This window comes from Mus caroli, unplaced genomic scaffold, assembly GCF_978045245.1.
Source record: "Mus caroli unplaced genomic scaffold, Mus_caroli_1 scaffold_12, whole genome shotgun sequence".
Taxonomy (NCBI): Eukaryota; Metazoa; Chordata; class Mammalia; order Rodentia; family Muridae; genus Mus; species Mus caroli.
This window is the reverse complement of record NW_028227267.1, coordinates 118,387,955-118,412,478: the sequence shown is the minus strand read 5'-3', so window position 1 is coordinate 118,412,478 and position 24,524 is coordinate 118,387,955. Positions and strand designations below refer to the sequence as shown.

The 24,524-nt window shown below is 50.2% G+C and overlaps 1 protein-coding gene across 7 annotated transcripts in view; it reads right to left on the bottom strand.

The window, feature by feature from the left end:
* Nucleotides 1–24,524, bottom strand: part of Farp1 (FERM, ARH/RhoGEF and pleckstrin domain protein 1) — a 251,806-nt gene that overhangs the window by 5,776 nt on the left and 221,506 nt on the right. For 5 of the 7 annotated variants that reach the window (XM_085828845.1, XM_021181763.3, XM_029468931.2 and 2 more), the window contains exons 14-24: nt 22,683–22,870; nt 21,647–21,736; nt 20,203–20,336; nt 10,213–10,294; nt 6,376–6,613; nt 5,428–5,558; nt 2,555–2,623; nt 2,324–2,413; nt 1,678–1,760; nt 1,486–1,598; nt 908–1,074 (exon numbers count right to left, since the gene is read on the bottom strand). In XM_085828845.1, coding sequence (XP_085684971.1) covers nt 908–1,074; nt 1,486–1,598; nt 1,678–1,760; nt 2,324–2,413; nt 2,555–2,623; nt 5,428–5,558; nt 6,376–6,613; nt 10,213–10,294; nt 20,203–20,336; nt 21,647–21,736; nt 22,683–22,870 — 1,385 coding nt within the window. The remainder of the gene's footprint in view (nt 1–907; nt 1,075–1,485; nt 1,599–1,677; nt 1,761–2,323; nt 2,414–2,554; nt 2,624–5,427; nt 5,559–6,375; nt 6,614–10,212; nt 10,295–20,202; nt 20,337–21,646; nt 21,737–22,682; nt 22,871–24,524) is intronic. The other 2 variants (XM_021181765.3, XM_021181766.3) reach the window with 1 other exon arrangement.

Here is a 24,524-nt window from a genome sequence, read left to right as displayed (position 1 = left end):
GCCACTTGCACAACACAACTCCAAGACTCTTGGGATGTATCTTAAAGAACCTGTGTGTCTATCTCCAATCTCTTCGGGTCAAAGAACCAGCAAATTACTACTGTCCTTGGCTCAGTCTTTCACGTGATATTATGTGGCCCGGGCAAGTCAAGAATTAGAACTACGTGCATTATAAAGAATGAAAGGAGTCTTTTTCGCAGAAGTCCCTCTCCCCATGGGGCCAGAGTTGGAGGCACTGAAGATGTAAGAAGCACAAGCCGCCACACAACTAGAGGGGACTGGGGAGACTGGCACCAGCAGGTGCTGTTGGCAACACGACAGGAGACAGCTTTGCTGTTCCCATGTTTGCCAGGCTACTTTGAAGTGGGATTTAGAAAGGTCTAGAAGCTGTGTGCAGTAATTCAGTGGAAGGCTCACCTTCAAAGCAACTTTCCAGGCACGGGCCACTGAGCCCATCTGGAGACTCCTGCCCTGGGGTCCCTTCTTGGGATGTGTCCTGTGAACTGTAACTATGCCCTGCTAGAAACATCTCATCCCCCTTCAGACCTGGCTACCCGCTGGGTACCTGATTCCACAACTGCCATGGTGTGTGCAGCTATTGGTTGAGTATGGGCTGTACTGCTATACAGGGGCAGAATCTTGCCCTTGGCTAACTCCATGGAAAAAAAAGACAATGTGGAAAACAAAGGAAGTGAGGAGGCTCTCGGGCGGCAGGAAGCCAGATGAGGGGGATCTGCACTGCATTTACGAAGGAGGGCACCACCCTGTCCCAGCTGTAGGATGGCTCCAGCTCCTTATACCCTTGGGCTGGCTCTTCTGTGCCCACTGATCACATAATGCCCTCTCAGTGGCGGGGCACAGTGGCGAAAGGCTGGAGGTGAAAGCTAACTCAGGCCCCGTTTCCTACCTCCACAGCAATGCTGAAGTCCACCATGGAGACACTGGTGCTGCGATGCCAGCACACGTGCACCATCGTGTTGCCACGGTGAGGGGCCTGGCGCTCCAGTGATGTCCGAGAGGCGCTCAGGTCATCCTCTGACTCCTGGTCAGCCGCTGTGGCTTCATCCGGGGACTCTGCAGAAGGTTATCAAAGGCAGTACTGGTGTTTCTCTTCCCTAAGGCCAGCCTGGAGTGCTGGCAAGGCTGTGGGGTAGGGACTCCCAGTGTGGTCCCCCAAGGGTGCCCAATGAGTAGATTCTAATGAGACCTGCGGGGGAAAGCATCCTCCCAGAATCCCCTGCCCTGTCTGGGAATCCTTCCTGTCTGTAGATATTGGGCCTCTGGCCTGCTTCCCCTCTCTGTGAATATCAGCTAACACAGGGCAATGTTGGCTTGGAAGAGATGACACCGTGGTCCCTCTCATTCTCATTCTCTTATCCTTTAACACTGATCCCTACATAGGAGGCCTCCTTGCCTCTCCCTCAGGGGACAGTCCTTGTAGCCCTGGCCTTAGACACTGCACTTGGACACCCCCACTCCACTTACTGTTGTCAGGGGGGCTGCTGGCAAGGAGCTCGGGGGTGGGTCCATTGCTTTTCTCTGCCAGGTCAATGGCCATCTGGATGTCCTCCATCCATTTTTCCATCTCTGACCGGGAACTGGGGACAAAGATGACATTGGCTTGTCAGACCACAGCCAGTCAAAGGCAAGCAGTCAGAGGTCAGGTTCAGGAGTTACCTGGCAGCCACGATGATAGATTGTCGCTGGCCCCGCAGGGTCAGGCAGTGGGGCACACCCCACTCCTCCTCACTCTCCTCGATCTGTGGAAGGAGAGTTTACCAAGTCACTGTTGGGCAGCAAGCCAGGCACCTGGTGTCTTTGTGGACACTTGGGAACTGGCTACCACACACCAGTAAAGGCAGAATTCAGAGCGGGACTCAGGCCCCAGAGGAGCCGTTTCCATAGTCAGGGAGGACGCTCTAAGGCAGAACTCAGCAAGGCCAAGGGACATGCTGCATTAAGTCCTTTTGACAGCCCATATACTTCCTCTCCACCTTGTGAAAAGATTGACATAAGGTCCTTGTGCAGAGGCAGGTACCCTGTGGATACCTGATGACCAGGATGCAGTGTGGGGCCTGCCTACCAACTACCTTGGTGAGGAGAATTGGCTTTGTCCTCACTGAATAGGCAGCTAGGGCCAGCCAAGAGACAAGAGAGGCAAGCTCATACCATACAGCCCAGGCTAACTCTCCCTGCATTCTACAAAGACCACCCGGGGACCTTACGTGTGCAGATGAGGTAGTGTGTCTCCAGGGTCCTCCTTGCTAGTAGACCCTGGGGATCTGCTCTTCACAGAGGGGCAGTGCCTGCACTGGACACTTACCGTCATGCCATAGAGTGGGAGCTGTCCGTGGACTTTAAACTGATTAGATGCCGTCAGTCCCCGGCTGGTATACAGCAAGACATCGTTGAACTAGAGGACAAGCAGAAGTGTGTGGGCCGAATGGATCCTTCTTACCTCCCAGGTCCTCCCACGGGAGTAGACGAGGGCTAGCCTCAGGATTTTCCACATGGTTCTGGGACTGTCAAGGACAAACCGGCTTGCCCCACTCACCAGGAAGAACATGCGCTGCTGAAGCCCCTTCCCGGAGAGCTTGCTGAGGCTGCCCAGGCGGATGAACTCCTGCAGAGCAGACAGAACCTCAGTTTACTAGGAGGGCGAGAGTCTGGGTGGTGCCTGGATTCTAGCCTCAGCCCTCACCCTGTCCCGTGACAGTACAGCACTGACAGTGACCACTGTGTGCCGTGCTTACTGCTTGCTCCCAGCCTCCTTGCTGTTAAGTCATGGCGAAGTGCCATCTCTCTCCTTCCCAGGAACCTTTGTGGCAGGCAGCCAGGGGGCAGGGAAGACAGGACTGAGGGTAGGACACTCTTCTCCGTGATCAGCGGCTGAGTTTTTTAGGGACCAGTAGCTGTTTTTTTTTTTTTTTTTTGGTTTTTCGAGACAGGGTTTCTCTGTGTAGCCCTGGCTGTCCTGGAACTCACTTTGTAGACCAGGCTGGCCTCGAACTCAGAAATCCGCCTGCCTCTGCCTCCCGAGTGCTGGGATTAAAGGCGTGCGCCACCACGCCCGGCCCAGTAGCTGTTGAGTATGAATGGGTGACCACAAAAGAATCTGGGGAGCTCTGCCTCTTGAGTCTTGCTTTCCCTGAACTCTAGATTCCCAAGAGCCAGTGTCCCACAGGAGCGGGCACATTAGCACAACAGTGTTGTGTGTTTTTAAGAAGGGGAGGGGTCTTTTCTTGTTTCTTTCCTTTTTTTTTCTTTTTCTTCTTTTTTCTCTTTCTTTCTTTCTCTCTCTCCCCTTCCTTCCTTCCTTCCTTCCTTCCTTCCTTCCTTCCTTCCTTCCTTCCTTCCTCTCTCTCTCTCTCTCTCTCTCTCTCTCTCTCTCTCTCTCTCTCTCTGTCTCTTTCTTTCTTTCTTTCTTTGACAAGGTTTCACCACATAGCCCTAGCTGGTCTAGAACTTGCTATATAGACTATCTGGTCCTGAACTCCTAAGGTCCGCCTGCCTCTGCCTCCCAAATGTTGGAACTAAGGTATGTGCACCATGGCTGGCCTAAGATGAGAGTCTTGCTAGGCTGGCCCCCAACTCCTAAGCTTAGCTAATCCTTCTCCCTCAGCCTCCAGAGTATCTGGAGTTATAGCATGGACCATAAGCTCTACCACTCGTGATGGCCACTGTGTCGCCTGATCAGAAGCCACCCTCTCATCCCTTCCGGTTTTACCCGGACGGACGATTGTGATCAGTTCAGGGAGGCAGCTTTTTGAGCCAACGCCTGTATTTGTAAGGCAGCACTGAACCTCGTAGGGATATGCCGATTCCAACCTCACAAGTAGACAGGCTCCATGAGCAGAGCAGGTGGTATGTGTCCAACACACCTACGTGCTCCTGTTACCTCCTGAGGTTCAGTGTTAATCCCCCATCCAGACAGATGAACAAAATGATTAAGAAACTTGCCCAAGGTCATCTGGCTGGCTCACGGAGGACAGGGCCAGCACCTGGAAAACCCTTGTGATGCTGGGCTGTGTGGCTGCCTTTGCAGGAGAGATGGCTGCCCTGAGCTATCTGAGGCTCAGAGCAAGGCTGTGACTGCTGTGGGGTAGGCTGGGCTCAGAGCATGGCTGCTGAAGCCACCGAGCAGACCGGATGCAGCATCTGAGGTAATCCTAACAAGCCCAAGCTGCTCTAGACTCTCCGTAGGGCACCAATGTGGAGGATTCCATTTCGATGGGCAAGCAGGCCCAGACTGTTTGGGTCTGGGTAGGGCTAGGTACACCCAAATATCCGAGGCTTCTCCCATGGGTCTCAAGTCACATGGAGTACAATTTCCTGGGCTAGGGGACCTCTGTGGTAAAGTGATTACTGTGCGAGCAGAAGGGCATCCATGTAAAACGGGGAGGCATGGTGGTGTGTGCCTGTGATCCTAGCACTGGGGAGCTGGGGACAGGAGACTCCCTGGGGCTTGGTGGCCATCCAGCTTAGCATGCGCACACACACGCACACACACACACACACACACACACAGCTGCTATGTCGAGCTGAGTGTGACAGCTCATAACCTATAATCTTAGTACTCAGGCAGAGGAGGCAGGAGGATCAAGAGTTTGAGAGCAGCCTGGGCTAAAGATCAGAGGCTGAGCACGTCCAGGACCGGGCTGGGGCAGGGTATGAATACAGCCAGCCATCCCATAGAGAGATCAGGTGAGATGTGATAAATGAGCGAAAAATTATGTCTCCTGGATGACCACCCCCACCCTGACCCCAAGGAGCATAACAGAGCAAGCATGGCTATTTCCTACCTCCCTGTCCCCACTGGGCTGGAGAGAATGTGCATTAGCCACACGACCCCTGAGTGAGTTTCTGACACTTCCAGCAGGGCAAGTGTGCTAACAGGGTAGCTGAGCATAGCTTGTCCACAACCATTCATCCCACGGAGCTCAGACCACAAGTGTGTGTATCACAGGCTTGGACCACAAATTGTGTGTGTGTGTGTGTGTGTGTGTGTCTGTGTCCCAGTCTTGGACCACAAGTGTGTGTGTATATGTTGTGTGTGTGTCCCAGTCTTGAACCACAAGTGTGTGTGTGTGTGCATGTGTGTGTGTGTGATAGTATCGGACCCTGACCCTGACCATCGCTGGCATTTTTCTACCATATTTTCTGTTTTCACTCACATAAGTTTAGAAAGCACAAAAGCTTTCTTAAACTGTCTTTGCAATGTGTGTGTCGTGTGTGTCGAAGGAGGGGGCCTGGGAGGGCGGGACGTAAATAAGTACATTAACCAATCAGGAGGCCAGAGCTAAGGACTATGCTGGCAAACACTAGGCATTCCCCTGCTCTCCCAGGTGGTGCTAGGAGACCATAGAGCCAGCTCCTCCTTCCAGCCCCGACAGCCCCTCTGACATTACCCGCCGCCTTTGTGCCTACCCTTCCTGGGATCACAAGATTGTCAATGCCGATCAGATCTTTCTTGAGCTCATGCAGCTTCTGGAAGTTCTCCATCTTGATCATGGTACCGTGCAGCTGGGCCACCATCTCTGTGATCTCCGCCAGCGCAGCTGAGGAGGGGAACAGGCTGCGGCTTAGCACAGACGGGACCTGACCAGAGTGTCAGCACAGAGCTCAGGATGAGCTTACCCCAGGATGCTCTGTCTCCGCCAGTGCGGAAGCACTCCAGGCCCGCCCCATCCTCAGACCCAACAGACATTTACTGGGCATTCATTGGTCAGCAGGATGGGAGGAGGCTCAGAGGGGACAATGGGTGACTTAGCCCCACAGTGCTGATGCACAGAGGGACCCAGGGGTGGTCTCTTGGTCTCTGTATCCTAGTCCCTGATCAGTGACTTAACAGGTAACATTCATGCCCATTTCACTTTTAAGGACAAATGAGCCCCACTAGTGACTAGAGAGACAGAATGCAAATTGATCAGGTTTGCTGAGGATGGGGGGTCACGAACCCTGCCCTTGTGGGTGACTTGCTCAAAGATGGGAAGGGCCTTTAGCCATCTAATCCAGGCATAGCTGACTGGTAATGCCAGTGGTGTGAGACTAGATGGCTGAGAGAGCATCCCCCTGCAGTAGGCCTGAGGTGGGAGTATTGAGTCTTAAGCAGGCAGGTGGAGGCAGACCTCTGGGAGCAGGCCAGCAAAAATGAACTTTCTCTGGGATTTTAGTCCCTGACCCCCTGGGTGCAAAGGAGAGGGTTTGTGCTAACAGGGAAGGAAAAAAGTGTTCTCTCTATCAGCATCACCTTCCCATAGGAAGATCGGGATGTAACCATCAATGATGGAACCCTAGGATACTACATCAGATGGTCCCCAGAGACCCCCAGTGGGCCCAGCATCCTGCTGCAGGAGCGTGCACCCGCATCCCTACCTCTGCAGTCCCTGAAGTCGGCATGGTTTGGTGGGTGGTGCTTGCACAGCCTCTCCAGGACATGCTTATAGTGCATGAGCCGGTGCAGCGGGCGCAGGAGGAAGGTGTTGAGCGGCAGGTAACACACCTTCTGAAGCTCGAAGTCTCGGCAGAAATGTTCCAGCCGCCGTGAGCCCTTGATGGAGGTCTCCAGGGCCTCCAGGGCCTCACTGTGCTTCCACAGGTGGGCCGCCAAGTGCTTAGGGAGGAAGCAGATGGTCACGTTAGCACGCAACGGCGTGATGTGTGAAAACCGGGGGAACCTCTGTGCGCGGGATTTTACACATTCTATTTTTTGTATGTCACTACTTTATTATTTCAATGAGCTGCTAAACATGACATGGAAAACTCCGGGAAGGCAGTGACTGGTTTAAGTCACACCTGCATTAGGAAGTAGATGAGCGATGGGAGGAATATCAGAGGCCTAAATGCCCCTTGGAAAAATTAGTGGCAGTGCATGGTAGGCATGCAAGGCCAGGCTCCACTTTCTTTGTGTGCCTTGGGGCTGATGTGGGCTGATGCTGGCAGGTGGGTAGTTCATGGTGTGGGCTGGGGACCACATGCTGCAGAAAGACCTGGCTGGGGATAAAACCATGGGTGAGGCTCTCCTGGTCATGTTATAACCAGTGACTTGATCTGACACATGACACAACAGCATTGTGCAGAGCTCAGCTGAACTCAACCCACACAGTGTGGGCACACAGGAAAGATGGCCACAGGGCACGTCGTGCTCTTCCTGTGCGATGACCAAGGAGCAGGCTGGCTCTGCTTACCATGAACAAATGCAGCTTGGTGCCTGGGCTGGAGGTGGGGCAGCAGAGCCACAGCGAGTAGGCATCGCTGCTGCTAACCCAGCATGCTACATTTCTAGAATCGTCTGCTGGTTCCCTCCATGATTTATAAGAATCTTTTAATAACCAACAATAAAAACCAAAATAAAACAAGACAAACAAAAATCATGCGACTCAACTCATTCCTCACAACGGCTGCTAGTATCCCCCACCTCCCACCCCAGTCTATTTTTGTTTGGCTTGCACAGAGCCCCATGTTGCAAACCCTTGTGGTTGGCATGGCACTGAAATGCCTTAGAGGCTGAGGAGGCTGGCCGAGCACAAAATGTCGGCCCGTGGACTGAGGAATGCAGTGCCTGGCATGGAAGGTATATTTTTAGTCTTCTATGCTGGTTGATGGAGATGGAAGCATTACCAGCTTTTGGTGGAAGGGCGGTGGGGGTTCTTGGCAATCAGGCCCGAGAAGGCCACACAGTGGCTGGTGATTGGCATGGAGGAAATGTTCCTAGGAGTGGGGGAAGGGCCTGGCGAGTCTTCCCCACCACTCCTGAGTCCTGCAGCTATGCTCCCAAATAAGGCAGGGGTTGGTTTTTCATTTCAGATAAGTGAGAGCTAGAATGAGCTGAGAAAAACATGCAGCAAGAGGACAGCCATCTTAGGGATGGCCGGCGACTGAGGTACAGCTATCAAGTCACATCAGGGAAGAAGGAAGCTAGCTGGGTCAGGCTGCATCTGTGCCAGTCAGCCACAGGACACTATAACTGTGAACCTGTAAAGACCCAGTGTGAGGACAAAGAGGTGACGAGAGGAGGCGCAGTGAGCTTAGCTTAGACAAGGTCCTATGATCACAGCCCAGGCTGGTCTCGAACCTGGTCTTCCTACCTCAACCCCTGAGCACGTGGGCTCACAGGACGGAACCACCAGGTCCAGCTCCACAGTGCGTTTTTAAAGGTATCAATTAAAATGATTCTGTATGGGGTAGAGAGATGGCTCAGTGGTTAAGAGCATTGACTGCTCTTCCAGAGGTCCTGAGTTCAATTCCCAGCAACCACATGGTGGCTCACAACCATCTGTAATGGGATCTAATGTCCTCTTCTGGTGTGGCTGAAGACAGTGACTGTGTACTCATATACATAAAATAAATCTTTGAAAAAATGATTCTATATGATGCTGTCACAGTGGGGCTTTTCTTCACACTCAGATTGTCTGGTACCAAGAGTGAGCCCCCCAAGTGGACTAGAGGCTTAGGCAGCGACAATACCGCAATACCGTTTCATCAATCTTAGCTGTATTAATTATAATTACATCAATGAAAAATGTTACAAATAGTGAAAACCACGAGTGTTGAGTGTGTGTGTGGGAACCCTATGCACTCTGGATAAAACTGAAGATCGCACTGAAAAGCCAGAATCTATTTTTAAAAGGCTCCTAGAGATTACTCTGACACTGAGTCTGTGCACCCACCTCCCGGTGCTAAGACTCAGCTGTGGGACTTGTCAGGCTATGCATGCTTTCCTTGATTGATACCCGACACTTCACAATCTAACACAGCTTCTCTCTGATGCTGCCCCACACTGCAGTACAGTATGCTTTAAATGCACTAAATTTAAAGACACTGATGCTTCAGGGTCTACTGAGTTACATGCTAATCTTTATTAAAAAGTGGGGAGGGCTGAGGACGTGGTAGAGAAGGAGAGTGATACATGATGTGTGTGAGGCCCTCAGTTCAACCTTCCAGCACCATGCACATATACACACACACCATATACACCCCCCATACACACACAAGCTCCATACATACACACACCATATATTTTTCCCATATACACACTCCATATACATACACCACACATACCACACACACCCCATACACAATACACCTCATACACACACACCCCCACACACCTATATACACCCCCATATATATGCCCCCATATACATACCCCATATACACACCCCATATACATACCCCATATACACACACCCCATATACACATACACCCTATACACCCATACCACCCCCCACACCATATATACACACATCATATACACATACCCCATACACACATACCCCATACACAATATATCTCACGTACACACATACCCTATACATACACACACACCCCCACACACACCCATACACATCCCCATATATATACCCCCCATATACACACACCCCATACACACATATACCCTATATACCCCCACACACCCCATATATGCACACAACCCATAAACACCCCATAACAACCCTCCATGAACACATACACACCATACATACCCTCTACACCCCATAACAACACACCACCCCCACACAGATACCCCCTCCACACACAATCACACCCCACACAGAGCAGGAAGTTGACAAGAAATGTCTTGAGCATCTCTTCATCCTAAGACAGTGACCTAGGCAAATGGACAATGGGAATAAATCAAGCCTCACAGCATCCTCAATCCTGTGGATGATCTCCTACACATAGCTCTCTTTACCATGAACAGCAAGCAGGTAGCACTACTGGCCGGCTGGCTGTACTACACATGTCAGCAGCATGAGTGAGCAGTTGCCCTCTTAGGGATCATTCCTTTCTTAGGACAGTTATCAGGGACTGAGGTTACTGCCCCAGCTGCTGAGATTTAACACTCCTTAAAAATGCAAACACAGATGTGTTCATCAGACCAGCTGTGTGAATCAGAGCAAAACCTTCTGTATTACAGGCATCACTAACTGTCCAACTGAGCAAGCACTAATCTTAAGCAACGGTAGGAGGGGATTGTGGGTTAATTCTCCTTAGCCCTCTTGGGTATGCTCTCATTGTAGATGCTTCTGTTCAAAAACATGTTTGCCTTTGATGGGCTTAAAGACTTGGAATTCACTGGAAGGCCTAGATACTCTGGCATCTAGGACTTTGTCATGCACAAAGGACTTCAAAACAACTGACTGAGGAAACATTCAGCAGAAACGTTGTCTCAACCCCCAACCAGTCCCAACCAGTCCCAAGCAGCTCACCTTCATGCCCTGAATGTTTTTCAGCATGACGTCCCCGATTCTTTGGTAATCTCCTCTGATGTGGGCATTTGAGCGGCCTTCCCTGTGATTCGAGAGGTAGACACATAGAAGATGTTAGCAATGGAACACCCACTTGGACATACTTCTTCCAGCTGGATTCCTCTCCAGTGGTTCCTATGTAGTTTTCTCGGGAGCATATACATTAAATGCTGGAAGACACCTAAATTAGCCCCTGGTTCAGTAGAGAATTCCTCTTCTATCCAGGCGTGATTCCAATACTTGGGAGGCCTTGGTAGGAGGATTGTGAACGGAAGGCCAGCCTGAGCTATATATATAGTAAGACCCTGTCTCAAAAACCAAACCAGCAGCCGGGCGTGGTGGCCACGCCTTTAATCCCAGCACTCAGGAGGCAGAGGCAGGCGGATTTCTGAGTTCGAGGCCAGCCTGGTCTACAGAGTGAGTTCCAAGACAGCCAGGACTATACAGAGAAACCCTGTCTGGAAAAAGCAAAACAAAACAAAAAACAAACACACACCAAAAACCAAACCAGCAAAAGATCTCCATTTGTTTTTTTAAAGAGAACCGTGGTTGCGTCTGATGGATTTTTTCCCCCTTCTACACTCGTGTCACGAGATCAGTCAGCATAAACAGCACTTGCACCAGTTGGCTATGCACTGATTCCGTCCTGGGGACTAAGAGACATTCGTAGGGAGCAAGACACCAACCCCAAATCAGGGGCTCTGTTCCTGAGAGACCTTAATTAGAAGCAATGAACCTCCTGTAAAGCCTTGAGAAAGGAACACTGTGACTGAGGACTGTCAGGAGAGCCATTCTTGGAAGGGGAGGGGCAGATGACACAGAGAGAGGCAGGATGGGTGGGCAACTGGAGTGGGGGTAAGGCGGCGTGGGGCCCTCCTTCACATACAGGCCTCAGCAGGCACTCCTAACTCAGAGCTCAACTAGCAACAAGAAAGCAGTAGTAGTACTTGCTGACCATTCCCTGGTATTGTGAGCACAATACAGGCACCGACTCAGTTTAACCCTCAAAACAAATGAGAGGCAAGCTGTATCTTTCTCATTTTCTCTCTTGGGAAGCTGAGGTACACAGAAACCTGCTTGTCATGAGACCATGAGCTTGCACATGGCCATGGTGGTTTAATCTCCAGGGCTACACTTGTACAACATGCACGTTCATCTCCGAATTCAGCGGTAGGAATGGATAATAAACGAGGCGTACCTTGACATCCATCGCTAAGGCTAGCCACAGGCAACATACAGGCAAGAGACAAGCTAAACAAGAGGAATGGTAAGAACCAGGCACGGGATGTCAGGTTGAATATAAGTGCTGCCCAGAGAGAGAGGAAAAAAACAAAAACACAAACAAAACCCCAGCCCACAGATGAGGCGTGGGGGGGGGGGTGCAAGGTTTACAGAGATCTGGGAGCTCCCGATCCTCCAGCAGGGAGAAGAGACTTCTGTGGGGGCGCGAGAAGCCTTCTCCAATGGCTGCCTCTATCTGTGGCTCTCCAGGGATCTTCAGGGAACCAGGGTGGGGGTAGGCAGGATGTGTGCACAGGCCTCATGAATGTGTGCACAGGTTCAGGAGCAGTCACATCTGCAGACTAGACACAGGGCCACCCTCATCCTCTGCCCCAGGTCTCTGCAGCAGGCACTCAGGGGCTCTCCTTGAACTACCTGTTCAGATGTGGCATAGAGCGCACATGACAGTGCTCAAGGACCAGGAGCATGGAGACCACTGAGGCAGCGCCACGATGTACCTGCTGTGCTCCTCAGCCTTTCAAGCCTTCCCGCCCCATCCTTCCTCCTGGCTGCCATAACTATCTTTCTTCCTCTCCTCTCTAACTAAACAGCGATTCTGTCCCTCTGTACCTGTCCCCTGCTTACAAGATTCTGGAACAGTTCCTGTAACCCCCTTTGCTGCCTCTCTCCTCCAGTCCACGAGGAGCCACCCTCCCTTTCTGCTCTCTCCTCCTTCATCTAGGTCCTCCACCCCTACTCTCCACGGCTTCAATCCACGATACCAACTCTTTACGTTACTGTTCTTCAAGCCTACTTACTCGGGGTCTGCGTTTCTCAGACCTTCAGATGACCTGCCAGGGTCACCAGGATGATGCCGGTGCCCCTGGCAATCCTTGGCCTAGTGCTAAGTCCTGTAAGTCCTGCTCATTATCCCCTCCCTCACTGTGAGTTTATGCTGTCTCTGGCATTCTGGGTTATTAAATGTCTAGTGAGTATAGCATCCGGCCACTCTGCTGATCCTGCTCTGCTTGATAATTTAATGATGGCTGCTCCACCTAAACACTTGACAAAAGGAGGCAACTGAATTCACAGGAAGTTCCTGCCTGAAGGATGCTGTCTGAGGGTCGGAGGTGTTCCTTCTGTACCTTCACCAAGGTGCCGCATTAGAGCTACAAGATTCTCCCCCCTCCCCACCGCCCCCCCTTCGTACAAGAACGAGGAAAATGCTCCAACAAAGGAAGACCCTTATGCTAAGCCAGAAGATCAGGTTCCTCACAGAATGGCAGATGCTCACCCAAACAGAGGGAAGGCACAGCTCACCCTGGAGATTTCCTGGAATCTACATGGATGGCCCAGAATTTACAGATACATGGAATGGCCCAGGTGTGAAAGGTCTACTTAGCTCAGAATGTTAGGTTAGCTATTTCCATGACAGTGTCTTGGGTGGAACGGGCAGGGAGGAGGATTCTGGCTTCTATTAAAGGAAATACTTCCTCACGCATGGCTAAATAATAGCCCAAGAAAAACTAAACATGAGCAGGGGGAGGGGCAAGAGTGCGAGGCAAACTCAGTTACTTCACTCCCTCTACCCTGAGGTGTGATCTCAAACGTGTGGTGATCCTCCTGCCTCAGCATACCAGGTAGTAGGACTATACGCACACAAGCCTATGTGTCAGCACATGCCTGCCCAACTATTTGCTTAAAATATCTACTGGTATTAAAACCTTCAACAGGGGACTTCCTTCTTGTGTCTGCTTGCTGTCAGAGCGCTCTCTCCTCCTCCTCCTCCTCCTTCTTCTTCCTCTCTCTCTCTCTCTCTCTCTCTCTCTCTCTCTCTCTCTCTCTCTCACACACACACACACACACACACACACACACCCCTGGATTCTTATTCCAGAGAGAACACTGGGTGAGAAGTACTAGTCAGTCCACATTGCAGCGAGAAGCCACATTTCTGGGGCATTAGCTCTGGGTGATGTCATAGGAACAGGCTACAGCCATCTAGAGCTGTGCACAGCATGGAACATCTGTCTGCCCTGCCCTCCCAGATCAGACAGAGCCCCAAGGGAGAGGGTCCAAACACAGGACAAGCCCATGGGCCTGGGGACAGGCCTTGAAGGCTTGCTGCTTCATGCGGGATTCTCCGAGTCGACTCATCTAAGGCATTTCATCTTACTAAGAACAGCTCAAAGGTCATTTTATTATCAAGAACATAGAAAAAACTTGTCCAGAACATCCTCCAGATGTTAAGCCCACAAGAAAAGGGTCCTTGTTTGGAAGGCAGGGCCACTTATTTGTTTTCTGGATAATTACTGCACTGTGACAGCCGAAAATTCTTTTGACAGTTTCACTCAGGAAACCATGATCCACGCAACGTGAATAACTTCCAGGAACATCTACATGTGACCTCACGTGCAATGTATACAATGTGTACACATCAAGACAGATACCATGCATTTTTTGGGCTTTTTGGTCCTGAAGGAACACTTGGACCAGTGTGAGCTGGTCAGTCACTTGGCAGCAGACTGACCAGGAAGGAAGGAGACAGCAAAGGACATGAAAGCAGCCAATCTCCAGCCAGCGGGCGGGCCCAACCCACAGTAGGGCTCCCTGGGCCGGAAGCGTCTATGCCAGCTTCTACCCCAGCAGCGCTCTCAGGAGACAGACAGACAGATGCTGCAGAAGCAGGTGGGCAAAGCCTGTCAGAGGAAGTAGTCCTTACCTCTCCTGCTCAAATCCCAACCCCTTGTATTGAACTACAAGATCCACTCAGAACCCGGAATGAGGCGTCTCATAGCATGCCAATGGCTTCTCTGCACACCTCCCAGTTCTCCAGCGAGGGTACACAAGGACGAGCTCCGAGGACCACCTTGGAGACTCACTCTGTGTGAGTGTGCAGACCTAAGCATGTTCATAACCCCAGCCTTCCCTTTCCTCGTAACAAGAGGTCAACCACAAGGAGCACATTTCCTGCCTCATCCTTTGGACTGATGGTGCCTAGGCTGGCACAGGGGAGAGGGTGAAGGCATGACTGACAAGCTGCTAGGACCCACACGTGGAGGAGCATGACCGACTCCTGAAAGCTGACCTCTGACCTCCATCCATGGACTGTGTTATGTTCATTTGTACACACAGAGAATTTTTTTAAAGTAATTTTTAAAAAAGTTAACTGAACTCGTGGTATTCAAAGGAGCGTTCTGCAATGATGAAAAAGTGCTTTTAAATCTGGTACCCACCATAGCAGTCATTTCCACAATACCTGTGGTTAGAGATACTGAGACACCAAGTTTAACTCGGTATTTACGTGGCTCAGCATGGCCAGGGGGGCCGAGAGGACACACCAGCACGTGTGTGTCTTACCCAGTTGTCTTTTCACTCCCACAGTCATCTTGGGTACTGACAAATTAACAGAGACATCAGACTCTTTAGGCATGAGTCACCCCTGTCGGGGGAGTGGGGGCTTATGTGCTTTTCAAAAGTAGAGTGCTGTGAAGGTCAGGGAGAGGGGGGCAGGGTGTACGTGTGTGCACACATGTGCAAGTGTGGACAGGATCACTCAACATGGACCACAGGGGTTGGCTGCTTCTTTTGAGAGAGGGTGGGGAGTGAAAGTGGCCACTTTGGAGCTGAGAGCCTCTCTGCTGACTAGCTGTGTGGGGTACATCCAAAGACCTGCAGCTTTGGGAAGGGGTTCCTTTCTAGAGCTGTCCCGTGCAGGCTTCATAGTCAGTCTCAGGCCACAGGAAGAGATTAAAGTTAGCCTCAAAGCTGTCACCACAGGAAGTGCAGCATCTGCGATGATGGCTAGGACACCAGAGGGAGGTGCAGACAAGTCTGCTTGCTCCTCTGAGCTACTGAGAACTAACCCTCTCCCCCCTACCCCCTTCCCCCCCCTTGCTGATCAGGGGAGACAGACACAGGCAAGAAAGGCCCTCGATAATGAGGAACAGGGTGTTCGGAATTCAGATCAAAACCCAGTGTTGGGCCACCCAACCCATCTGACTGGACTCAAAGAGCTGAGGTCTCCCCTGGGCCTAAGTAGGAATTTATCTTTAAACTAGGGCAGGCCTGGTGCAAACGCTGACTGGATACACAGGACAATTCTGCTTGCTTTTTGAGGCTTTGTGATGGTGAGGGAAAGTAATTTGAGACAGCATGCAGACAGCTCAGAGAGGGCAAGGGGAGCCAGCGCGCAGGCAGGGGCAGTACCATGAGCAAGTGCTGTTCTTTCTTCCGCTGGCCCTGCAGGTCCCTGCGATTTTCAAACTTGGAGAATCTGTCTCTGGACAGGTTCTCCGTCTACCTTGGAGGTGGGGTAGCTGTGTGTTGGATGGAGCGTCCGCCCATCCCAAGGTGGGATCCGGGTGGCTTTCTCTGAGTGTGTTTGAACAGGTGAGTAAGCAGGACTTTGCTTTCAAAAGGAAAAAGAGCGCTCCAGCTCCATCGCAGAACTCATCAAACCAGTTACTGGTCTGTTCTGAGGAAGGCTTTGGCCAGCTCTGTGCAGCCTTGGGCCTCCATCCTCTGCTTGGGTATGTTTGCATGGCGCAGAGGGACAAGGGTGTTAACAGACTTGGGGTGGCTGAAGCATTCCAGCAAACCTCCTGATATGAGTTCTGCCCTGGGTTTCCCCACCGTTGACAGGTCTACAGTCCCCTGTGGGCCTGCCAAGGGGAAAACCACACCTGCATCAAATCTGAGGAACTTCTCATGCAGCAAAACTTTCTATTTCTTTCTTTTAACAATAATAATTGTAAACAGCAATGGACTGGGCATGGTGGCACCTGATTTAATCCCAGCACTCTGAAGGCAGAGGCAGGGGGATCCCTGTGAGTTTCAGGCCAGGCCAGCCTGATCTACAGAGCAAGTTCCAGGAAAAGACAAAACCAAAACCAAACCAAATCAAAACAGAAGAAAACCGCCAAAGCCAGAAAATAGCAAGGAATAAAATCTACAGTTTGACACCAGAACAGGACACTGCTGGTTTGTTTTCACGGGACACAGAGCATGCTCAACTACAGGGGAGGGAGCGAGGCCCGCACAGGAAATCTATCAAGTCAGCAAATCTAAGAGTGTTTCAAATTCAGTTAGCTTTTTAGAAAGCTTACTTAGGTTGGACCAGGAGATGGCTCAGTGGGAAGTCAGTGGCTGCCAAGCCTGAAGTTTAATTCCCAGGGTCCATGGTTTTTTGTTTTTGTGGGTTTTTTTCTTTTTAGCCGGAAGTGGCTGCTTACATCTGCCCATCCCAGCATGCCTGTGGCAAGATAGGAGGCGCAGGCAACAGAATCACCCAGAAGCGTGTGGGCCAGAGCCTGGCATGTGTAACACAACAGAGACAAGAGACCCCACTGCAGCAAGACGGCAAGAACCAACCCCCAAAGTTATCCTCTGACCTGCACATACCTACCTGTCACAATATACACAAAATCAAATCAAAATCCCAAGCCTATCAGCTTTCCTCCTTTCTGGGTGGGGCACAGATGTGGAGCCGGATGCCAACACTCGATCTTTACAGGTATGAAACAGCCCTGTGAGGGGTACCTTCTGACGCACAGTTTACAGGTGAGCAAAGTACCGCTCAGCCACGGGCAGCTGGAGGTCTACCTCAGATTCTGCTGTGATCCAGGGCTTCATCTGTGTGTGCTAGCAAAGGGTTCTACAACAGTCACTTCGTTTCTTAACTACCTTAATTGACATGAGTTAATTAACCTGTGTTTCCCAGGCATCCTCCTTCCTTTACTTCTTTCGTTTGTTTCCTATGTGGCAATACCTAGAAACATAAACCTTTACCTAAGCTTTCTCTCTGTCTATTTGTCTGTCTATAATTGTGCAAACTCCCTTCCTAATAAACTCAGCGGTGGCCCATTCTTCTCATTGACTGTAATCAGGCCATGGCTGCCTGCTTTATGTAGGCATTACTGTCCCATATGTCCTCCAACGCCAGGCTAGAAGCAGGGTTCTGTGCCTCTCTGGGACACTGAACCCTCCTTGGATACCCTTGGCCTCCTGCCTTCTGTGAGCAAAGCCCAAGCCACAGAGTCACTAATTACATCAGTCAGCTTGATCCTATCACAGAATACCAGGGACGAGCTACCCCTAAAGAGAAGAAGGTTTACAGAGCTCAAAGCCTTCCTGGTTCAAGCAGCCCCATGGCCATGGTGTTGCGTGTTGGGTAGGAAGGCAGGTGATAATGGTGCGATTGCCTGTTTTAACAAGGACTCACACTTCGAGCCAGGAATCTGAGAGGACAGGCCCCGTCCCATAGTCTCCCTCGGGGCCCGCTCCTCCTGAAGCTTCACAGATCCTCTCTAAGAGTTACTTTGGGGGATCAGTCCTTTAGCAAACAGAACCACAGTCCATGCCCTTCATGCATGGAACTCATCGTGCTTGCACACAGAATAAAGAAGTGCAATTCAATTCACTCTGTGAAGTGCAAACCAAAGAATCCTATGTTTACTATTTACCATTTACTGGGCAGAGGTGCCAGCTGTTCCCCAGAAGCAGTTACCCCGAGAAGTACCGGAAAAATAAAACTTTCAAGGTCCCAACCCCAAAGTCCAAACTAAACAGGGCTGACAGGAGCCTAGCCATCTGCATTTTTCAAATCCCTCCATGGCTTTCAAGTACAGCCAGGGATGGAGTTTGCACCACGGATAACTAACTACTTTCTAGAATGGACAGGCACCCTCTGCTGGAGCCACTTAGAGTTGCAGCACGCCCCACTATGAGCTGCTCTGCTGGGCTTTATTGGAAAATCATTGGCTCAACTCTGTCCTCTGGTACAAAGAAGACAACAAGCAGCTCACCAGTCTCAGAGGACTAGCCTACAGGTACCAGAAAAGCCTGCCATGTGTTCGAGGCCGAGGTCCCTTTATTTTTTCCAGTCATTTAATTTTGAATGGCATACGACCTCATTGCAATCCTCCTGCCTCCGTAGGTAGTGACACTGAAGAATGCATAGCTCCCTCTTGAAGCCTTTTCCTTAAGCTTGGCTCCTGCTGAAGAGGCTGCCCCCCCCCACCCCCCATATCCCCATCCTCAGCAAGGCTGGGGTCTGTTAGTAAAGCCAGCCAATCCCTCCCCACAAGGGAAGGCCATTATATACGCTAATGCACTTAGGGATTGGAGTGTTCATGCCAGCTCTGCACAGCGGTCTTCCGAATCAGGCGTGGGGCTCTGTTTTTATATTACAGTGATACTCGAAGGCCTTAGTCGGAATGGCCAGAGATAGCAGCCTCAGCGTTGGGCTCCATCAGGACCCCACTGGCACTGAATGTCCCCCTCCCTCCCCACCACTTCCAGTCAGAAAGCAAGGAGGGCACAGCACAGATCTGCTGCTGCAGGAGCACAGGAGCAAGCCTTTGTTATCTTTTTTTTTGCTGCACTTTCAAATGTGTATGTGGTAGACAATCAGCCCCCCAATGTGTCCAAGGGCCTTAAAAAGGCCCACAAATTTTTTTTTCTATAAAAGCTTCTATTTTAGGTAAAGTTACATCAGATTTTTCATTCTACAGTAAACAAAATTTTTCCAGTTTTTTTTTTTTTAAAATACTGTCACCTTCATTCCCATCTTAGGGTTTTATTTGGTATTTAGTGGATTTTTTGGGGGGTATTTACTTAAGTATTGTTTCACCCACTCTTCAACAGATGGTTATTTAGATCACACTTATGTTTTAGTTCTGCGTTGGATGTCTTCGCTCATGCCATTTTGTGATATTAAAATATACCCTTATGGGGCTGTAGAGGTGGGTCAGCAGTTAAGAGCACTTGCTGGACAGCCACAGTGACTGGAGCTCAGATCCCAGCACCGAGGTAATATCAGGTTGGTTCTTACATGCCTCAAACTCCCAGCTCCAAGAGACCCTCCGCTGTCTTCTGGCCTCCATTTGCTGACAGGTGAGCACACCTGTACACACACATACACTCCTGTAAGCATGTGCCTGAGCACACACGCGAGGGCACACACACACACAGAAAACAAATATTAAAAAAATTATATCCTGGGCTGTCAAGATGGGGAAAGGCGCTTTTCACACAAGTCTAGTGACCTGAGTTTGATCTCAGAAGCCACGCAAAGGTGAAAGGAGAGATCACTCCACAGAGTTATCTCTCAATCACAATTACAAGGTAGCATGTTTATCCACAGACACCGGTACATAGACTGTAATAAAACATATTTATATCCTTATGATAACGTAAAACTGAGTGCATATGTGTTGCATAGACTGTATTTTCAAAGTATTCTTTAAAACCTATTAAATGCAGCATTTGATGTGTCATATATACACATACACACATATACAACATGTGATACACACACACACACATATATATATATATATATATATACACACACACACACATACACACACAGAGACATACAATGCATGTGAGGCTTCACAATAACTGTGAAGCAAGCGACAGTGAAATGTTACATCACAAATACTTCCTGTCCCTCTACTCACCATCCCACAGTCCCTGAGGAGCAAGTATCTTTACTTAAAAATAACCATGTAATTAGCATATGAAAATGCATCTTGAAGAGTCCCCAGTCAAAGGCAAAAAGATAAGGAAGATCCAAACACATAGTAGTTCAGTGGAAAATATTTTAAGGTTGGCTTGCCTTAGACTTTTATCTCTGTTGGTTGTATGGGACAATGTGAAGTTGGACAGGGATGGTGACATAAGGGTGTGGACTGTAACACCAATGTCAAACTGGGCTGTACTCACCACAGGGCAAGTCGTTGCTCAATTTCTTTCAGAAAATTGGTATGGAACTTGTGCAAAGGTTCAAAATTCGGGAATATGAGACTCCTCAAGGCTTCGGGCATGGAGTCCTCTTTGCTGACTGTGCTCTGAAACCACTGGGGAAGAGAGGGACAAGTCAGAGGTGGCTGTGCCCTGAGACACTGGGGATAGACGGGGACAAGGCAGAGGTGGCTGTGCCCTGAGACACTGGGGATAGATGGGGACAAGGCAGAGGTGGCTGTGCCCTGAGACACTGGGGATAGACGGGGACAAGGCAGAGGTGGCTGTGCCCTGAGACACTGGGGATAGACGGGGACAAGGCAGAGGTGGCTGTGCCCTGAGACACTGGGGATAGACGGGGACAAGGCAGAGGTGGCTGTGCCCTGAGACACTGGGGATAGATGGGGACAAGTCAGAGGTGGCTGTGCCCTGAGACACTGGGGATAGACAGGGACAAGGCAGAAGTGGCTATGCCCTGAGACCACTGGGGATAGACGGGGACAAGGCAGAAGGACATGTACCGAGGGCAGCAGGAGACCATGCACTTTCTCGTGGGCTTCTGAGCATATCAGAGCTGTCAAGGGCAGAGGCAGGCTTTCCTGCTCTTCCCTTCCCATTCCATGGGGAAAAGTCCCCATCTCTCTATGGTTGCTCCCTCAAATGGTTCCCCATGGCTTATTCAAGCCAAGCCGACCTCTTCAGCGAGGAACCACTTGAACCCAGGCCTCATCCAGGCCATCTCAGTGGGGAGTAGTGAGGTCAGGATGGTAGGCTGCCCTTCACTCCATCCCTTCAGCTGTCCTCTCTACCCTTCATGAAAACGTTGGGCATGAAGAGGGCACAGCAGCTGCTGTTACCGATGTGGGTGGGAGCTGTGCTCCAACAGTGCAGGGCTCCCTCTTCACTGGCTATGTTCTTTCTTAAAATTGTGGGGTCAAAGTCCCTTGGTAACACCCCCCCCCCACATACACCACCCCCACAACCACCACTGTGCTTTTAGACTGGACAGGCCTGGTGACAGCAGTCACAGGCAGTCGGTGGCACTTTCTCCACCATGGCACAACTTACTATAGAGATAACCCAAGGTCCCCCTCAAGGAAACACAGCAGTTACATCTTACGATGAGCAAACCACAGAATGTTCTGGATCAGCGCCCACGGACGGTAGACTTTAATTTTCATTCTCTCTGCTTTAGGAACATCTTTCCCTTGCACTTAAAAACCACAGTCGTAATTTCTTGAGGAGAACATCCCAAAATAAATACACCATTGACGTTGACTGCCCTAACCCAGGGTCAGGATGGGTAATCCTTACAATTAAAGTCACAGAGCCTAACATTTCCACAGCCCCAGCCTCCAGGCAGCAGGTGAACATGAGGTTAACTACACCGTAGACGGTTTTGCACAGGAGGAAAAGCCATACACACCGAAGCAATGACCTCAAGGTCCTTCAGGTACGTGCGCTCTGTGGTGGAGACTTCCTTAGCAATGTAGTACGCCTTGTCGGTTGGGAATCTCTGCAAAATCCACAAAAGAAGCAGACACAGCAATCATGTTTGAGTGGTAGCCTCTGAGATATGCCCTGGTCACAAGACAGTGGTTCCCTGATGAGGTTCCTAACAGGAAAGATCTTTTGTTAGCTACTCACAAGTCCTAAGAAGCTTGTTTCCTGCCTGTGTGCATGGGCACATGTGTGTGCATGTGTGTGTTAGGAGGAGGAGTTGTTAAAAGAGTGACTTTTGATATGTAAGAATTACCGCCAGCTAGAGGACTTAATTAAGGAAGAGTTATACAATCTTCCAGGAAACAAGGAGAAGATCAGCCTCCTGAGACCTGGTACCAGGGGCTGCCAGAGTTGGCTTCTTGGGATCTTATGAAATGGTATTTACAGTGTCAGTGGCTGGATCGAAAGGAGATGGTGATACCAGTGTGTCTCAGTTCCCTGGAGCCTGGGTGTTGGCTGATGGTAGCAACCCAAAGCAGGCCACCACTGGGGTCTTGTATTTCCCTTAAGCAGCAAATAAAAGGGAGAGCCTTATGCTAACCATTGCATGCATCCACTTTCCACTAGAACTTCCCACTTCCACCTCGGTATTTACAGGAAGAAGCTCTAAAGGGAACCCCAGTAAATGTCTGGGATCCATGTTCACGGAACACCAGAAGATGAGGAGAATAAAGCGTGCACTGGCAGATGCATTCACTCCGCAGTGATCTACACAATGGACAGAGTCACATGGAAAGAAACATGCTGACCCAAGCCACCCCATGGATGAACCCCGAGAAGGGGACGCCATGTGAATGAAGCCAGTCAGAAAGAGACAAAACCAGCAAGCAGTCTGGGTTGGCTGTCAAGGAATGGGGAATTGTTAGTCCACAGGAAAGGTTTTGTTGGGCAATCCGCAGGCTGGCGTGGCTTACAGTGTGGCTACTTCACTACACTCCCTGTTTCCCACAGATCTGCACCTTTCGCCGGCCCTCTTCTTCGTCGTCGGTCCTTGGGCACGCTTGGTCGTTCAGGAGTGGGCTGATCAGGGGAGAGGCCTGCTTGTTGTCAGGACTCAGGTTGGGAGACAGGGTCACGTTGGCTGGGGCGGCTCCTCCCTGGGAGTTGATGGACAGCTCTGAAAGGTGAGGGCTACCAGTCAGGGAGCCTGTTTGGGGATGAGAAGTTTTAAAAGAAAGAACAAAGTAATTTCTTCTGCAATTGGAGGGCTGTTTCCAACTTTTACGTTGGTCAGTCTTTAGAACAAGGCTGCCGCTGGTGAACAACACTTTGGTTTCCTAAGGTCCCCGCCCTCCATACCAGCCGCTTTAAGAGTTAGGGCACCCAGTCAGAGTCCGCCTCACTCCATGCAGCCCCAGTTACGTGATTAAAAATAAGACAGAGACCTCTGCACAGATAACAATTAAGGGAGCTTAAAAGCATTACACAATCCTGTTTCCATCTGGTAGCTACCACCTCTGCTTCTAAAAACCGCTCCAGGAAGACATGGTATCTACGTCACAGTGAGACAGAGGGGGGTGGGATTGGGGGGGATGGTAGAACTAAGCTAGTAGGCATCTAAGAGGCTGGCGGACTGAGGACAGACTACAACACCTGTGACAATGGGTCGCAGCTAACAGAGGTCAAGCAGCTAATCCCCCACTCTACAGAACAGAAGCAAGCTCGGTGTACCTGATGACGTCAGTCCATGTCTGCTACTCTTTGGGACAGAAACACTAGCATTACAGGCAATGGTGGTCATTTAAAAATGCAAGCTGGAAGATCCCATTATCACCGTTCCCCTTTGTGAATCAAAGGTGACAGGGTGACAAGTAGAGAGTTAGTCCTCTAGAAAGGATATCACATCACACGACAACAGGAAAACGTAGGTTACCTAGCACAGGCAGCCGCAGATGTTATACAGGGCGCTCTCTGAAGATGTGATTTTGCAAGTATCTGTCCTTCAACCCCCTGAGTCTACAAGAGGTGTTTCAAAACACACTCCTACGTTGTGTTTAGACCTAATATATTTATGACTCTGATGCAAACAGAGGTGAACTGTTTCGATTATAAGGAATAGACGTCAGAGCCTGCCCCCACGTTCAGTCCTGATCCTTGCTACCCAGCACGTTGTTAAGGCTCTCCGCAGACAGGTGGAACGGCTTTCCCTATCTTTCCCTTTTTTCAGTTGTTTGTATGTCATTTGGAAATACAAGATATAGCAGCCTAGACTGAAGGAAGTACGGGGCGACCACAACTCTGATCCCAGCAGGTACCAACCAGAACCACGAGGGAATCCCCGCCAGTCTCCCCTGCTCCCAGGATGCCCTGCGAGTGGCGTCAGCAGCAGAGCGGTGAAGAGCCACCCAGAAGACAACAGAAAGCAGCTGCTGTGCCTACGGGGAGTTCATCAGTCCAGGGATCCTTGGAAAACAAGATCAGAGCGGCTGAGGGAGGCTCGGAAGAAGAAGGCTGCATTAAAAAAAACCAAAACCCTCTCACGTTGTAATAAACCTCATTGAAGCCCTGGTGTTAGACAGAGGCCCCGTCACCCCACACACCACCAGATCCCATAAATCCCGGAGAAAAAGGCCAGAAATCGCTTCACAAATGTCAATTTTATTGACACTAGTGCACAACTGGATACAATGATTAGGAAAAGAATGAAAGTTGTTAAATAGAAATAGTGACACACTGGAATTGCATTGTTTCAAGATACTACACTATTCTCTTTTAAAAAAAAAATCACAGAAAAATGTTACCACTACAAATAGAAGTTAGAAAAGAGAAAATTCTGGCAGTTTTGTGTCAAGATCAAAACA